Below are 14999 nucleotides of genomic sequence, written 5' to 3' on the forward strand. Positions count from 1 at the left end.
CTGGTCAAATCAAAAAGGGGAAGTTGCAAGCGGCCCCGAAGGAAGTCCACCTCCACGACAAAGATAGGCAAGGATATTGCTCCTCGAAGACGAGTCAGGAAGATGACAGCGCCATTTGCAATCCCAGGAATTGCCTTGAGACACGGCAGCACATTTTTAGGTCTGCTCGCAAGGGCTTGCTCTCTTGCAGATCAACTGCAGACCAATCTTACGTAAGCTCTGTGGTCAAGTAGCAGATTGGCAGAGCATTCGGGCTGCTGATTGGTCCATTGCATCTTACTAAAAAGTTTACGTTTATTTCGGGTGAGATATCCATGAAGCAGAGCATGATTATACAGATAAATTACAATGATAAAAAAACGGTTGAAAAGAGAGAGTTGGCCAGTTTGGCTTTTTCTAGCTCATCTGAGGTAAGTTGCCAAAACCCAGCCGACTAGACAATAAATAGTTAAGTGCAACACAAAATTGTTGAAACCCTAGTTCTCTCAACAGAAGTTTCTGTGTTGTCGCTATGATGTGTTTGTAGGCAGGGCATAACAGCACAAACTATCTGAGCACCACACAATAAAAAGCTTTTCTCAGAGGACTTTCCCAACAAAGCCGCTGTTACAGATCTCAATGGTGTACTGTTAAATATAGCTCTAGTGATTAAGCATGTCTCATGTTAGTATAGAAAATGGGCATTGAATTTGTTAAGGAACTGATTGATATGCTTAAACCAAATTAGTACCTAGCGAGGGGAAGGGGGGGTCGGCCTCCCAGCCAATGAGGAGGCTCAAAACGAGGGCACTACTACATAGTAATCCTGCCGTCAAAGTCTCATGGCGGGATGCCACATCTTCCCCCTGCCGTGATCTCATGAATGTGCTGCCCCGCGGCCTGCCTCCCCTGCTTCCCTTTCCCCCACCTCCTTTTCAACATAGTTTCCCCCCTCCCATTGCCACCATGCTTTCCTTTCAAGTTGTGGTCCCTCCCCAATGCTGGGAACCGCAGTGCTCCCGGCGCGACCCCGCAGCCTCGTCAATTACCGTAATGGAAAGGGAGAAGGGACTAGGTACTCCCTTCTCTGGATCCATGGCGGCCATCTTTTTTATTTTAGATATTTGTAAACTATTAGTATTGTGCCGGATACTAATAGAAATATTACCCTCGCAGGGGGAGGCATTACCGGGCCTGGCAATGCCCTAGGCTAACGGTAAAGTCATCACTTCGCTCAGGCTTCTACCTGACCTGGGGTATTACTTGGGCCGGTAAAGCCCCCCTGCTCGGATAACATTGCTTAAGTATTGTAAGTGCTCCTGTTCAACCTCTGATTCCCCTTATAATGGACTGGGTTAACTCAGCCCTTGGGTTGCTCCACAGGTCTAACCAGTGCAATGCTGGTTTTAGTGAGAGAACATCCTCCAAAAAGCTCAGTCCCAGATCTGAATGCAGAGCAAAACTGGATGCAGAGCATGGGAGACCTTATCATCGTTTGTGAGGGGGTTAGATCCAAAAACAAAGGAAGGTTCCACAGTGAGCTACCGTTAAAGTTTTCCTCTTCCAAAATCATCCTCATAGGTTGTGCTCTACACACCTTCGAGAAGCGGAGCCCGACCTATACTTTTACTTTACTTTAGTTTATTTGTAATGCGCATCCATGAACCCTGAGGCGTGAGGGCGCAGACAGAGACAAACAAAAACAAAGAACATAGAGAAGATGGCAACCACTGAAGCAGAAGGCTTGCTTCATCCTCGTAACTTACAGTGAGATATGACAACTGCCCTTAAAGCCCCTGAACACCCAACTGGTCGAATTTCTTCCCTCTTGGTGTGATATTCTAGCGATGTCACATTTCCAGAATCTTGATGCGAGTTCTAAACATATGGTAGGCTTAGTGGCACTCTCCGACTGGTATGATATGATATGATAGGTTATTTATAATGCGTTTAATACCCAGAGGTTTCTAAGCGGAGGTTTCTAAGCGCGGACCCGGGGTTCGAACCTGTGTTGAGCTATCCTCCCGAGAGATATGAGGCCGAGGCACCGTATGGACGCCCTCAAGCACACACAGGGCCTCCAGTGAGGGTGAATAGCGGCAGCAGTGGGAGTTCCATTGCATTACTCTACTCCTCAAGGGACGAGGGAGGGGGGTAAGTGCTGGGAGTTCCACAGAGGGGAAGTGCATCCTCCTGCCCACATAAAGCAGCAACCACACCTACCCCCCATACACATACACAAGGGAACACAGTCACCCGCACACCCCTACACAAAAACCCTGCTGCAGACTCAGCCCTTCAAGACTTGGGATCTGCTCCTCCGAGATCAGATCACTCACTACAAGTAGGCACAGGGTGAAAACCGAACCCGGGGTGTGTGCCATATGATTTCCAGAGGTCCTCAAGGAATGATTGAGACTTATCTGCGAGCAGCGGCGCATGCAATGACAACTGCCCTTATGAAGAGATGTGAGTAATGGTAACTGGCTAGGAGGATTACAACGTAGGAGATTCCGTCAAATTCGAATTCATCGCATTTCTTTATCGAATTTGGCTGAAAATATATGGTGGGGCGTGGGTAATCATGATCATTAAGATGGGGGAAGTGGGAGGGAGGCTCTGGGGGGTCCCCCCCCCGCATATATATGAGGCCATATTTAGAAAAAGAAAAAAGGAAACGACTAATTCGACAAAATAATCTCAACCAAATCACATAGGAACATGTTAGCCATACAGAGCCCCCCCCCCCACACTGATGCCCCTCCAGGAGGCACTTGGAAACTGCGGCGGGAATAAGCCTATAATCAGAATAACGGTGCCACGGGTGGATTTTCTGTGTTGAAATTATTTTGCATGAAATCGCTGATATCTGGATTCTTACAGAGCCTGAAACTAGACACATTAATTTAAGAGTGTCCTGACTATACGCTATGCCCATTGATGGAACTGCACCCAAGCCCGCCCGGCAATTCCCCCTTTATGCATACGTCATTGCACTGATTCACTTCTCATACCTAGCATAAATATTCCCTGTTTAATCTTTTTATAAAGTACATGTAAGGCCACATATCTTCAAGGATGTGTGGATATGGTAGCCATCAAGGGGGAAAGCCTTTGTGTGTTCATGGCCATGTCTCTCCATGAATGTACCTGCTTTGCTTCCCATCTAGATGGCCGAGAAAGGCGCCTCCTGCTCCGTCACCAGGATCCAGTTCTGCACCTCTTTGTACCCCGAGCTGTGGATTCTCCTCCTCTTTGGATTCAAGGTAAGAAAGTTCTCTGCGGCGCGCGGCATTGCAATGCCTTGCGCATCCACATGCCTTCCTAGTCCGAGACACCCTATGAAACACGGGTGGGCACTATAAGGTCATCTTGCCTCAAGGGGGGGTCTTGGCTGGTGCCCCACTAGGTCACTCATGGCCTACAGGATGAGAACGTGCCCTCAGCAGCAAGATGCCAGACCGGTGAAAGACAGGTAGATCAATGGCGCTAACATAACAAGTGCATTGACCGATAGCAGAGGACTATGGCTTTAAAGGGGGCTTTACTCCAACCTAATCTCAGAATTGTTGTAGATTGTTGTTCGAGTCCACTAAATGTGGGAGTTGCAAAATTGTTCAAGAGCCCTCATTCCATAAGAGTTACCGTCCAGGCTGCTGGATGGTCCTTCTTTCCACTGGGTGCTAAAGCATGGGTAGAGTTGCACTCCAAGAAGCAATCGCACTCTGCCCAAGCCGGTGAGAACAAGGGGCAAGTGGACTGCTTCCCACTACCTGCAAAGGTCAGCCCGGGGGGCCATTGGTAAGAATCTATGGGCCTCATTACGACCTTCGCGGAACGGGTTAACGGGCTCCGCTAATGGAGGCGGACACGTTAAACCCGTTCGGCGAAATTACGAGGTCCCCTCGCGGGACCCGGTAAGGACACCTGGTAAAACCAGGCGTCATTACCGGGTCCCGCGAGGGGAAGAGGGAGCTAACAACGGGCCTGTCGTAATCGGGCCGTTGTTAGCTCCCTCTCCCATTCCCATTGAGCCCTATGGGGGCTCAGTTGGGAATGGGGAAGGTCCGGGCCCGGGTTCCCAGAGGGAGGAATTACCGGGCCCTCCGAACTCGGAATGGCCCGGTAATTCCCCATTCTGGGAACCCCGTAAAGGAGCCCGGTTTGGCGGCAGCCATGGTGCTAATAGCTCCATGGCTACCGCCAAACTCATAATGAGGCCATATGTGTTTTTACTGAGTAATTTTACACTGCAGAATTTTGTTCGATTCTTTTACTGAAAAATGAGCGGGACTTCCACACTCCTGTGATTCCACCATCCCCCCACCCCCACTGCTTCCATTTTACAGTAAAACAAATATGCGGTAAATAAAATCCACAATGAAAAATATAGAGTGAAAAGACTGGGTGCCATTGGTCCATTGAGTGGGAATGCCTCCATAGGGTAGAGGGGGCCAGGGTGATGTCTTTCCGGTTTACCCACTTCGTAGGTGATCTCTAAGGCCCCACTGATATGTCGAGGATGCTACAGAACCCTATTTCAGATTGTACTCAAATGGCAGTGGGACCAGGAAAACTGTCAACGCTGAGACCAGGACGCTGAGTATATTTCAACGTTTTTTTACTAAACGAGGGCTCAAAAGGATAATGCAAAGTGTCAGGAGGATCACAATATGCAACAAAATAAGTTGTCAAGATGGTGGTTTCAGTGGTCAGGGTATAACGTAAGGGGAGGGTCAATGGGGTGCTCAAAAAAGGGATCAAAGGAACAGGGTCTCCCTGTCTTGCTCCCAGGTTTTCTGCCAGCAAGGTGCCCAGTGTTCCAAAGCCCAACTCATCCCAAAATCCGGTGGCGAGTGTAAACCAAAAACTGCCACGTCTTTGTGACGCCCAAATGTAAATAGTGTCCACACATGTTTCGAGATTCCCCTGAGTTCTGACTCCTGGGGTTTCCTCTCTGGGCTGCAGTGGTGCGCTCTCTCCTTGGTTTTATAAATGTATACCGCGCACCTATGGACCCACAGGCTCTGGTGGGGTACAGCAGGGAAACATGGACCTCCTCTTTCCTTCCATCCACTTCTCCTCCCACTGTTCTTGCTTGTGCCCTCCTCTGTCCTGCCTAGCCTTGCGGTAGACTCCCAGCCTGTTCAGGTAGTGCCACTGTTTCCTACTGCCACCTGCCACGCCAATATCTCCTAGATCGACCTGGTCCTCTGAAACTTCCCTAATCTCTTTAATTAAGAGGATCGCCTCCTTCCTGGATTGGTCTGACTCTAACCCCTCACTAGCCAATTGCTCTCTCTGTCTCTCTTTCTGCTGGTATCTCTTTACCTTCTATCTTCAACAAAATATGAACCTCCTCCAGCCACATAGTGACTTCCATCGTCCTCCCTTGTGCCCCTGAGAAGTGTACTACATGCGGGTGCATGCCTCATAAAGGATCTACGCAGATACAACCACATCACCCCGGCACTCATCAACCTTCACTGACTCCCACTGCACGCACAAACCACCTTCAAGTCTTGCTCCATCATCTGTTAGGCAGTCGCCCTCAAGTCACCCAGCTACCTAGCAGGGAAACTCAGCATCTCCAGCAGACAGCCCACCACCAGAAGCCAGGACACTTGCAGACTTGAAATCCGCCACTGCAAAATGGAAGGACCAGAAAATAAGCCTTCTCTGCCTACGACCCAAGAGCATCGAACCTCCTCCCTGTCAGCATCAGACTGGCCCCCACGCTCCTACAACTGAGAAAATAACTCAAGACCCAACTCTTCAAGGCGTCTCTTCTCCTCAACACCTAGGCTATCATACCGTCACCGCGCCACCTGACCTGCTAGATGGCGTCCACCACTCTCCTCCCCACCACCCTGTACAGCTGTACCCCTCCACTGTGCAACTTTGTATCCTACCCGCGCTGTATATCTGTTCTGTTGTTACCTCTAAAAAGCGCTCCGCTATGCATCTGTACTGTTGGATACCTCTATTAAGCACTCAGTTGTGTATCTGTATTGTATAAAGCGCTCCGTTGCTTCTTGGAGCCAGGTCCGTACTCAATAAATACAATAATAATAATAATAATGTGCCTCTTGCGCTACAAAAATCTTTCCCTCTTTCACCACAACAAAATCTCTCTTCACACTCCCAGTATCTCCCTGGTATTGTACAACAATATTTCCCATCTCCATCACAATAATATCTTGCTGCACACTCCCAGTATTTCCTTTCTACTCTATAACAATCTCACCCTCCTCTAGACTTCACATTTCGTCCCCCTTACCACACACAAGCTTCTCCGTCCACGTCTCACGTCAGAGATCTCCGCACTCAAGGTCGCCACAACCAGGATCTCTCCAGGTCTGCAGCTATATGCCTCCCATCTCTCTCAGGGAATGCCCCTGAGTAACTGGGCTGACAGTGTTTTATGGGTCCTTTGCTCCCCTCCTGGGTGAGCTCTAGGTTGGTAGCCTGTACCTGGAAATCGTGAGACGGTAAGGACTGGAATTGAATCGGTCCATGTAGTGTAGTTGTCACCAGGCGGGGCTCACCGGATGCTTAAAAGGGCTGTCCGCCATTTTTAAACGCTTGCTGCAGTTTTCACCACTATGTTATGTTTTCAATTGTTCAAAACCCTCAGGCAATTGTGTAAATGGTTTTCCCATTGATAAAACATTTGTAGCATATTGCCGCATTGTGAAAATGCCAGTGCCGGATCCGCATGGCAACAACGTTAAGTGAAATATTGCACCGGTGGTGGTTTCCAAGGATCGCGTGTGAACATCTCATGTGAAGCCCTTTGATCTCCTGGCATGAATGGAGACCTCTCTTGCTTTTCCTGTCTTGGTTGCCCTGAAGCTGGCTCACTTTGCTACCTAAGCGGGAAACCTACTCCCTACAGCTCTGGCCCGGGGGTTGAGGGGCAGAGGCATGAGCAAGCAGCCTGGGCAGCCTGATTGTGACTGTCCCCTGCAAATGCAGTGGACATCATCACAGCAGGAACTGCAAGGATTTATGAAATGTCATCTCGATTGTTGAGATAGGTTGCCATAACCCCACAATTACACCCCATATAGGGCCTCTAAATCTCCAGCCGTGTTGTAATTGGAAGCCCTCTTTTAATCTAGAGATAGCACGTAACCTCCTCTCTTGAGTGCACCTGCATCACGCCATATGCTAAAGGAGAGTTCTAAGTTAGACAGATAGTCCAAGGTCTGGACTCTCTATAGAGGTGTGATGTTAATCATTGATAACAATCTACCGTTTTCCTCGGTACCCTGAATCACAGCCTTTAGTTTTTTGGCTATTTAGACTGCAATCTTTTTTTACAGTAGGTCAGGAACAAGGCGAGCAGTTTTTGAAAAACAAGTGCATTGCACACTAGAAGAACTGTGTCATCGGCGAATAATAAGACAGGGCTTGGGCTCCCCGCATGCATCCAACATCTAGGTTAAGAGTAGACAAGAAACCAACCACCCAGATCATTGATGAATCTGACTCTTGCAAAATTTCCAGCATGGAATGAACTAAGCCAACTAATCCATCTCTAGACCAAGCCTTCCCCATCTAGCGTTGCCCACAAAAGTTTGCAATAAACAGAATCGAAGGTGGCCTTGAGATCAACCAACACTAAAATAATCCTCCCAATTTGACTAGAACATATTGGGTGGAAATTAAAAATAGTAAGAAACTGTTATATTGTTAGCTTTGAAGTATATTAATTCTGCATTAGTGTTTATCCTGATATCTAACAATGCTGGAGTGCATCTATGTCATCAGAGGACATTAGCATTCTCCATCTATGTGATGTAGATGTTTACTTTAGTTAGGGTTCCAAATTGGTTAGTTGAGCTTTCTGCAGTCAATGTAGTGGTGTTGCTCTGCTGCTGGAGGTCTTCATGTACATTGTAACATAATAAAGTCATCACGTTCAACGCTGCATGTTTCTACATGTATGACTTAACATGAACATTTGTAGATGGTCCCATTCCAGCGTGCAATCCCGCTTGGGCATGTTTATTTATTTATGAAAAGATTATTGCAATTCTTAGGAATGGACAAAAGGTACAACTAAATACGTGTCCGGGGAGAAATGTAATGTTGGGGCAATACATTGGTTGCATTATTTCAAGATGGCAAGTGAGTTGCTAAGTGAGCAGTTTGGCGGTTTGGCGGTTCGGCAGTTTGGCGGTTTGGCGGTTCGGCATGTTTAAGAACTTTCCCCTACACCTCTGTGTATCCGTCTACGGGCTGATTCTTCCGAGACTCGAGAGAAATCATTGTGAGTAACCTGTGGGAAGTTTTATTTTGGGAAGTTCACAGTGGCTCAATGGCACAGTGGCATGCTGAGTAAAATCTGCTGAATTGCACGAGGCAGTAGTCCTTCGAACCGATTCTTTGCGTGCACGTAGAAGCGAACTTGTGTCATTGGCACTTGTCAGAATCGTACACCTTAAGAAACCTTACAAAAACCTCAGATAAGACCATAGTGGAACAAATGTTGGAAATGGCAAGGGAGCTTCGGCTACCTGAGTCTCCGGGTGAAGAGGGGAGTGGTTTGAATAACACTGCTCTCCTGCAGAATCAGAAACAGGTCCCTAAAGTTAAGGACACAAAAATCACTTCCTTTTTTTTCTGTGGTCTGTGAGCGTGGTATGGATACGGGAGGAGACGTCGTCGGATCAGCGAACAACCGTGACTTACCTCTCCCCCCATTACGGACGAGGAGATGCTCAGGATATTGGCTACACATGAAGGGTTGGGGGGGCTATTGATGAAGAGGGCGTCAACACACCTTCCATTTATTCGGAGGTTGAATGCGACAAAAGTGATCTTACCCTTGCATCGTGTGTCTCCACGCCTCGACCCCAACATCATTAGAGGCCCCATCCCCTATAAAACGGACAGACACGGAAAATAAAAATAGCAATAATAATGCTCAGACAGCTCTAGATGCTCCTAATTATGTGCTGTCAACGTTTGTCTCACTTTATGAGAATATAAAATCAGAAGTGCGGATGCACACAATTCCTCGTAATTCCATCCAGAGTAAACGGGAAAAAATTGCATCAAAAGAGGCTTACTTGAAGGCACTCCTTCATCTAAATCCGCCCTCGGAGGAATCCTGACCTTTCACAAGCTGCAACGTATGTTGCAAAATTCAGTAAAGCAATGTGTTAACGCCCACCTAAGGATAGATACCAATTAAGAGAGAATCGCTCAAGAAATTTCAACAAAAGAACTTAGGGTGCAGGGGAGGAATACAGGCCCTGCCACCAAGCCTTAACAACATACAAAGAAAAGGTGTCTAAAACATAAGACACTCCCGTCCTCTGCACACCCATAATACTGAAAATAGAGTCAAATATTCAAATTATTACTCAAGAATTTAATGTGATGTAAAAGTAGACAAAACCTGTTGAAACAAAAGTTACAGAGTTCAGAATTCAGTAAGTGAGTCACAAAACTTAAGTCGTGTGATCCAGGAATGCCCTGGAATGTCGAGGGGCCTGATTCATGGAACCTTTTCCTATGGGATTGCGCTATTATGAAACACTTCCATGAATCAGGACAAAGGAATCAGATGAGATGATCATGGTCTCGGGCAAAACCCCAGAGAGAAGTCAAGGCGAAGAAGAATTAACATCCGCACAGATAAAGAGCTCGAAAGTACCAGGAGATGCACAGGGTCATGCGTGCAAAAAATTGCTTCAAAAAGGTACAAACTTTCCAATACAGCAAGAAAGGAAATCAAAAAGCATGAAATCCAGAAGTACCATCAAGAGATCATCTAAAAAGATTCCTGAGGAACCTCACTATACAAGAATCCCTCACAAAAAATAAGAAACATGATCGTAACCCCCCAGTGGCTACCAAGGGTGCTACGACTAAAGTGGTCATAGACCATTTTTCTGAGGGTCTGATGAGGGGTCCCCTGGCCGGAATAGAGGGGGCAGATTAGGCACCTAAGTCTCTGTGTACAGGATCTAAGTCCATCGCGACCCAATGTGAGAACGAAGTATCAGAGAAGATGTTGCCTGTTAAGGTTCTGTGTATGGATAAAGTAACAGTCTGTTCGGCTGCGCAAACCGATGGCGCAGATTTCTTCTTGCATAAGCCCTCCAGTGAAGTGAGTCAGCTGTGCGGGCTCCGAAGTAATACCCAGTGTGGCTCAGAAAGAGACATACCAGATGCACATGCCATAGACTTTAAGAGGGTGGCCTCTATGCATGAGAGAAGGCGGACCTTTGGTACCATTTTGGGTCAGAGGGCGGAAGAGCAAACTAGACCCGATAGATCAACTTCATTCAGCATCTTGAGGGGCCCAAAGAGGCATTGCATAAAGGGAGATGAGCGTGAAGAATCCTTGCCAACGACGACGTGTCTGGGTCAGAAGGGTGGAAGAACTAGCAAGCAGATCAGCGCTCCAGTTCAAATGCGACCGCATAGACTGCTGGCTGAGAGACTTTTTAAAGATCCTCGGCTTTTTTTAAATAGATCCAATACCCTTTCTTTATTTTCTGAGGTGCCTAATTTATGGGCTATTTCGATCAAAGACATAGACAGAGTGGATTTCATTGATTCTGCCCATACTCAGGGACATCATTAAGGGTCTCATTAAAGAGTCAACATAAGACCAAGGAAGGAAGGGAAACCTGATGAAGAGAAACTCAAATCACAGAAGAAACAGTATTTCCAATAAAATTGTGTTGGTTTATGAAGCTGCTCATGATTCCAAGATGGGGCACTGAGAGGATAATTATAAGTTTGGATAACAGATCACAATAGAAAAATGTAAACAAGAACATTTGTGGGCAATGAACGGAATCAGAACTTGTGTTCTTCATGTTTCAGTTTAATTGACATCTCTATCTCTATATATTCTATTATCTCTCTGTATGTATAAAGCAGAAAATCTGCTTGTTCTTTATATAATTTCACACCGTTCCACCAATCTGCGCCAAACTTTGCCTAGTTACCTGTTAGGCCCTTCCGGACATTACTAGTTACATGGCCAGTCAGACAGCACAGGCAGCTAAGCGCTCGCCCCTGATATCTGTGTGCTGCCTGCTGTGGCAGGTTTGAATCCCGGCAGTGTCAACTCAGCCTTTCATCCTTTCTGAGAGTGATAAAATGAGTACCACTTTGTGGGATAATAATGTCTTCTGTTATTTGATCGCTCTGAGACCTATGGTTGTGTAGTGCTATATAAGAAATACATTATTATTATTATTATTTGGACACCCCATCCCTTTCACTGCATTTCAGCCCCATCACACAAGAGGCAGTTGCCTGAAATCGGCGAAACATCGAAAACGGTGCATCCTAGGGCCTTGAAACATGGTTTTCGAAGTCCCATAAGGACTCTCGAGTTGTGTTCCTCACCTCTGCGACCACATAGAAGTGAGGAACACAACTCGAGAGTCCTTATGGGACCTCAAAAACCACGTCTCAAGGCCCTAGGATGCACAGTTTCTGAGATATTTGCACTGCGCCAGGGTGAGGCGATAGGTGGGGAGAGCGCACAGAAGGTCCCAGTATGGTGCAGCCCGCCAACTCTCGTCTGCTCCGGGGAATGTCAGCCAGCCACACGCGCCCATTCTCAGTGCCGTTCAGAGTGAAAAGCGCATCAAGCGATAAGCAACTCGGGACAGCGACCTACAGGATCATTGATTTTCAACAATTAATGAGAGTGTTATCATGTGCGTCTACAGAACCCGTGCAGAGTACCGGTACTTGTTGCTAGTATTCCCTATTCCTAACATCGCTGATAGCAAATCCTGGATGGCTCGAAACACGCGTAAGCATGCAACTATTGTGAGAGATGTGTAGAAGGAAGGTCATTGTTTTGAGAGATATGTTCACAGCAAAAGTTGACCAAAAAGATTGATAAATACAGTGGTGTGTGAAGCTTTATTTGGAATAAAAGGCAAATGCTGAGAGAATGAAAACAATGCTATTTCAGCAGTGCATCATTGAGAAGGGTGCATTTCTGCATAATCCAAGAGTACACTTATGCTATGGGTTATTGTTATAGAAGTATGGGGAGGAACCTCTGTTTTGGATTAAATTGCGATACTGTCTTAAAAATGTGAACCTAGTGCTGATGAGGTGAACCTACCTCTCCGGAGATTGTGTAATAAGCAGGAGTTGTTCAGTTCATCTTTGCGTGCCACTGGTCAGGGGTCTGCAACCCGCAGCTCTCCAGACCCTCTGCACTACAACTCCCATGGTGTGAGAGTTGTAGTCCGAAACTTCTGGAGAGCCCACAGGTTGCAGCCCCCTTCAGTGGGTGATGATAACTGCATATGTATTTGTGGGTTTTATACAGCGTATATCTTCACCAGAAGGCCACCTGCTGCTACAAAGGGCATCATCGGCAAAGCACGGCGGAGCGGAAAAAATAGAGGCAAAAAGTGGCGAATGACCAGTTAACTAAATAAGGAGGTACCGTCAAGAGCAGAGTCCAGCAATGATTTAAAATCTTTCCTAAATGATAGCAAATTATCATTCTTTCGGAGAGTAGGTGGAACGTTATTCCGCAGAGTACATGCCAGGAATGCAAAGGTCTGAACACCAATCCTCGATGCGTTAAATGTAGGAGTAGTACGCGTATAGGAATAATGTGTGCTAACAGACCTGTACTGCTGATGTCGGCGTAATTTTAAAGATAGAGAAGTCACATGATTTCTATAATAAGGGTCACGGCAACCTTCATGTGAGTGAATGCTTTGTTCAGTTACAAGCATACGGGCTGTGGTCTTCATCCATCCTTTGCCAGCTTCCAACTGCCTCCAGCTCATACCTTAAAATTCCCATGCCACAGCATTCCATGATCTCTCAGAGTGCCGACAGGATTCCATTCATCCAGCAATGAGAAACTATTTACATGATATATATAACACACCTCCTTCCCTTAAAACCTAACAACAATAAAACAGGGAAAGAGGTGGAGAAACAAGGGTGCAATGAGCATTAAACCTTACTGTGCGAAACAAATGATGAGCAGGTTTCACAAATGATGAGCAGGTTTAACAAATGATGAGCAGGTTTCACAAATGATTAACAGGTTTCACAAATGATGAGCAGGTTTCACAAATGATGAGCAGGTTTTACAAATGATGAACAGGTTTCACAAATGATGAGCAGGTTTGACAACAAATGTGCCGCAATTGATTCTGACAACACGCTCTTTATTCCACACCTTTCCTCCACCCAACCGCACCACATTTCCATAGTCCTCCAGCAGCACTTTTGGTTCAGAATATTTGAAATCTACCTTCGTGCTCCACCTGGGGAGTTTGGCCTTCACTCCATCACCCCTATACATCTATTAGAGCCTGCACCCATGCATACCATCATACCACCTCTTGGATGCTTCTCCACTGACCCTTATCCTCTCCTGAATTGCTTTGACATCCACCTCCATCATCTTGGAGAGGCCCATCCAACCTGGTGTTAACAAAGTATTGGGGTAGCGTCTTATCATTAACTCAAATGGTGTAGCCCCATTTAACAGGATGAGGTGTGATTCTACATTGGAAAACTCTCCACATCAAATCCTTCTGCCATTCACCACCACTCTGTCCTGACTAATGAATACCATCCATGCGCGTTCTATTGAAACGCTCCACACGTCTTTTACCCTGGGGATGATAAAGAGACGCCCTCTTGTGTTTGGTTCAGTTATCCACCATCCAAGATTGAAATTCCCACGAGACAAATTGCAGACCATTGTCAGTAACTAAGACTGAGTGCCAACCTTCCCTCCAAAATATACCTCCAAGGAATTTGATAACATTCCTAGATGTTACATCTTTGATCACATCTATTTCCGGCCACTTCGTAAGTAGGTCCATGACCACAATGACATAGCTGTCCCTAGTACCTCGAAAGTTCAAAGCCCCAACAAGTCTATGGCAATTGTCTCCCAAGGTCCATTGGGTGCATGTGGTACCACCATGGGTGGCACCCTGGGATCCAACACCTTGTCACTATGTTTAAACTCTTAGTTACAAGAATAAGGACTGCAGTCTTAATCCATCCTTTGCCAGCCTTAAAATGCCTCCAACTCATACCATAACATTCCACTGCCATGGCGTTCCATGATCTCACAGAGTGTCGACAGGATTCCATTCATCCAGCAATGAGAAACTATTTACATGATGTAACAATTTCCATGGGCAGATCTATTCACAAGGCACATAGTGTTGAAAATAAATCTTGGTTTAATAGGCTGCTAGTGCGGTGAGGGCAAGCCAGAGGATACATGATCATATGCCCTAAGTCCAACCAGCAGCATGGCAGCCAGGCTTTGTACTCGCTGCGGTCTAGAAGTATTGCTTGAGGAAAGGCCAAGATATGCACTATTGCTGACTACAAGACGAGATGAAACGCAAACATTGATCATTGTGAATTTATGATTGAAAGTAAAGTAAGGAAATAAATAGTTACTGTGTGCACTAGAGGTCATGCACGTATCCCCCGATCGTGATTGTGTTTAAATAAGGGGCCTATATAACCCCACCATCTTCTTGCTGCTGTTATAACTTGCGTCTTGTTTCGTTACAGGGCACGGTTCTGATCTACGGTACCTACCTGGCTGGCCTGACCGATAACGTCAGCTCCCCTCCTGTGAACCAATCCTTGACGATTATGGTCGGCGTCAACCTGGCGATCCTCAGCGCCGGGGTCGTCCTGCTGGTAACGCGGTTCTTCTATGCTTGGTCCAACCTGGTCTTTGGGCTGACATCGGGTGGAATCTTCCTCTGCACGACCACCGTCAACTGCTTCATTTTCATTCCGCAGGTAACCGATGAATCAGGGAACTAGGGAAGGTATTTCCTTGACTTTCTATAAGGGAAAAAGAGGAAATGGGGATAATGCTCTTTTGAGACAACATTTATGGCTTGGAGACTAGGAAGCAAACCTGGCTGAACACCCTCAAAAGTGATCGGGCTGCGATTTGAGTAGATTTGCTGGTTCCCCGAGATTTTTCTTACAAACCGAGCGTGCTGAAATCT

At 46.5% G+C, this 14999-nt stretch overlaps 1 protein-coding gene across 1 annotated transcript in view; it reads left to right on the forward strand.

The window, feature by feature from the left end:
- Positions 1-14999, forward strand: part of GPR156 (G protein-coupled receptor 156) — a 432766-nt gene that overhangs the window by 410907 nt on the left and 6860 nt on the right. Inside the window, exons 7-8 of the mRNA XM_069635847.1 lie at positions 3150-3245; positions 14548-14784. Of these exons, the coding sequence (XP_069491948.1) occupies positions 3150-3245; positions 14548-14784 (333 nt within the window). The remainder of the gene's footprint in view (positions 1-3149; positions 3246-14547; positions 14785-14999) is intronic.

Source organism: Ambystoma mexicanum, chromosome 7p (genome assembly GCF_040938575.1).
Source record: "Ambystoma mexicanum isolate Mex_15411 chromosome 7p, UKY_AmexF1_1, whole genome shotgun sequence".
NCBI classification, from domain to species: Eukaryota; Metazoa; Chordata; class Amphibia; order Caudata; family Ambystomatidae; genus Ambystoma; species Ambystoma mexicanum.